We start from the raw sequence: 3,661 nt of genomic DNA on the forward strand, positions 1-3,661 counted from the left end.
GGGGGTGGAGTGAAGTGATAAAAAAAACTTTAATTTTTTTATATTTTTAAAGCTTTTAACAAGATTTTTATTATAATATGGGTAAATATGGGTACCCCCATTATCCATTGGGTAACTCGTTTTTACCCATTTAAGATGTGAGTCGAATCGAGTAAGTTATCCATTTTTATTTAACTCGTTTTTTGATCGACTCATATTCGACTCGATTCGCTCGATTCTGAGCCTTTGGCCAGTTTGACATTGGGTCAAATCTGTCGTCTGGGCATCGTCCCTTTGCCACTCCTAGTTTTATATAAGCTTCCTAATCTAAATGCTCCCTCCACGTGTCAATATTTCATGAGACGTCCCACAAATTGACTGGCCCATCAACAACATGGTCGATCCATATATACCTTTGTATTTCCATTTAGACCAACACCCCCAACCCACCCCACCCCATCTTCATATGCTAATAATCCCAAATTTTCATAATAATCTCATATATATCCTATCTTTGTTTTTTTCAATCCAAAAAATAATCCTATTTTTCTTGCATGGATTTCTCTCTACCATTGGTTACAAACATGAGTTTCATTAAGGTAACAAAAAAAGTGAAATCACTTTAATCACTTTTTTTATAAAAAATTTCTCCTTTGATATTATGCATGATATAAATTTTCAAGATTTTGAAAAATTAAATCAAGAAACAACAATGTTGCAAGACATGATGCTTCATCCTCAAGAACATCATCAACTTTTTAATGTACAAGTTATGTTGAATTCTTATTTAATTATTATTATTATTTTTACAGATTTATATAGACAAGATTCAAGTTTTTATAGAAATGGGGTTTTGAGAATTGATTTTTTTTTATTCCTCTTTGATTTTTCTTTCAAGACCTTGAATTAGATCATATTACATATTTACTACTAACAACTATTCCTGTCATTTTCTTAGGTTGCATTTAATCAAGAATATTTTCCTTTTCAAGCTTATTATTCAAGTTGTCCATGTGAAAAATGATTCTTTTTTTTGGTCTAAGGTTCTTGTAAAATGACTTTCATGAAAGGAACTTAAAAATTATACTCCCACCGTCCCATTTTATATGGCAATATTTGACCGGATACGGAGTTTAAGAAATAAATGAAGATTTTGAAATGTTTACCAAATTGCCCCTTCAAAAATTAGTCATATTAACAAGTAGACTCACTTTTCTCTCTCCTCATAAATGTATTGGAGTACTATCTTTAAGATTAAATGAGATCAATAAGGGTAAAAGAGAAATTGTATCTTTAAATACTTACCATATAAGGAAATGTGAGATTCTTTTTTAGACTGACTTAAAAGGAAATGGTGCCACATAAAATGGGACGGAGGGAGTAGACAAAAGTCACATGCTTATCATAATAGCCTTTTAGTGCTACAAAAATTCCTAACTTTGGATTCTTTTTCACTAACATAATCCTCAGAATTCATGTCCTTCTTTTGTACAATTTTAGATGCCACAAAGAGTTTTTAAGTGTACTAGTGTAAAGTGTTAGGCATCTCTCAAGTCTCGTGTCTCGTGCAGGCTGCATGAAGAAAGATGGCATTTAGATAATATAATTAAAGTGTTACACATCTGTCGAGTCTCGTGCAGGTTGCATAAAGAAAGATAGTTTTTAGATAATATACATTAAAGTATTAAGCATCTATTGAGTCGGCTGCATGAAGAGAGATGGTTTTTAGATAATATACGCAATGACATGATTCTATTCTATGAAAAAGTAGTAATAGTAGTAGTAGTACTATAAAGATGCTACTAATTATTAAGTGATATATTTGACTATGGTTTTTTTTTGTTTTTGTTTTTGTAGGAAGAGATGCCAAGCCCATTAAATAATCAAATTTTGAATTTTTGTGAATCTGAACTTTTTTCAGAAATACAAAATTCAGATGTTGCTTCTAGCTCAAATGGTTGTTGTTATGATGAACAATCTTCTTATAGTACTACTACTGCTACCAATTTTGATCTAAACAAGTTCCAAAAAAATGATGAAAAAAATGATGGGACGATCACAAAAACAGCTACCAGTACAACTAATGTTAGTCCTGATAACAACAACAACAATAATATCAACATCAACAATACTAACGACAATATGTCAATGATATTTGATACACAGGATGAAATTGATAACGACATTTCAGCATCAATAGACTTCACACCATCCGCGAATTTCACACTTCCTGATCATCATTTCCTACAACAACATGAGGAGCAATTCGACGTAAATTGCTCTGTTATTCCCCTGTCTCATCAGTATCATCATCATCCTCCTCCATTAGGACATATATACGAAGATGAATCGTTGTCTTCTCTCCCTCCTTACATGCGAGGGCTCGCGAGTACATCTTCTTGTGCATTTCTTGATCCTAATATGATGAATTATCTTCAAGGAAACATCAACAATACAATGAATTCAGAAACTTCAGCACTATTTGCTGCAGCTGCTAATAGTCATGCCTTGTTCTTTGGATCTCAATTGCCAAATCAAGAATTGGATTTTCAAGGAGAAAATGGTAGAATTTTTTGCCCTGATTCCTTGTCAAGAATCTATAACAATGAGATTCAGGTATTGATTTCCTTTCATGTGTAGATTCATCATCTACTGTATAAGCTTAAAAAATAATTTTGACCTTGTATACGCGTTGTGATTTTTCCAACAAAGGGGCTTCAAATGAACCCCTTGTCGGGCTAGGAATGGTGTAAAAAGGAAAAGTTAAATAAATCAAAGAGGGATTTTCCGACAACAAAAAAAGTTTTTCACCCAAATCGAGGCAATAGACCACCTTATATTCGACGTAATTACCATTAAGTTAAATAAAATGAGAGGGAGATTTTCCGACAACAAAAAAAGTTTTTCTCCCCAATCAAGGCAATAGACCGCCTTATGTTTGATGTAATCACCATTATGTCTGAGCTACTCCTTTGTAGGAAAATTATATTGTATAAATAGGTCAAATTTATCTTAATATATATATTATATTTAATATATATATTATATGTTAAAACCCTTTTTTTTTATGTATTTTTTTTTTTTATGTTTTGAATCATCTGAATGAAATTTCTGACTCAATTTTCTTTTTGTTTTGTTTATGTAGGCATTGAGCAATGAGAGTCAACATTTGGTAAGTGGTGGTGGTTGTTCTAACACTTTGGCCACAGAAATCACAAGTTTTGAAGATCCTACCTTTAAATCTGGTAGGTGTTCAGTTGAAGAAAGGAGGAAGAAGATTCATAGATACATGAAGAAAAGAAATGAGAGGAATTTCAGCAAAAGAATCAAGGTCTACATCTTCCTACTATTTAAACTTTTATTCCTTCTCATCCCTCCCTTGAAATTTTTTGAAGCAGTGGCGAAGACAGAAATTTTGCTAAGGATATTTTAATGTTTAATATATGTTTTAAATCAATATATAGTATAATTTTTTGACGAAGACATACTATGTGGCGATGTACTTTTAACATTAGACTTTTTCCCCCTTTTTTTCTACTTTTTCTCTCTCCTTTGTTTGTTCTTCCACTGAGGTTTTCATTCTGTTTTATAGAGATCCGAGAAAATTCTATAATAATAATAAATGCAGAAAGATAAGGGGGGGGGGGGGGGCGCCGCCTAATAAAGGCAAAAGAGGGGACAA

General features: G+C 32.3%; 1 protein-coding gene across 1 annotated transcript in view; it reads left to right on the forward strand.

Moving 5' to 3' along the window:
- The first annotated feature begins 436 nt into the window (after window positions 1-436).
- The window catches only part of LOC102605881 (homeobox protein 3), a 5,251-nt gene continuing 2,026 nt past the window's right edge, over window positions 437-3,661 (forward strand). Inside the window, exons 1-3 of the mRNA XM_006354471.2 lie at window positions 437-578; window positions 1,837-2,595; window positions 3,125-3,310. Coding sequence (XP_006354533.2) covers window positions 534-578; window positions 1,837-2,595; window positions 3,125-3,310 — 990 coding nt within the window. The 5' untranslated portion in view covers window positions 437-533. The remainder of the gene's footprint in view (window positions 579-1,836; window positions 2,596-3,124; window positions 3,311-3,661) is intronic.

The sequence above is a fragment of the Solanum tuberosum genome, unplaced genomic scaffold, assembly GCF_000226075.1.
Source record: "Solanum tuberosum cultivar DM 1-3 516 R44 unplaced genomic scaffold, SolTub_3.0 scf00174, whole genome shotgun sequence".
Lineage (NCBI taxonomy): Eukaryota > Viridiplantae > Streptophyta > Magnoliopsida > Solanales > Solanaceae > Solanum > Solanum tuberosum.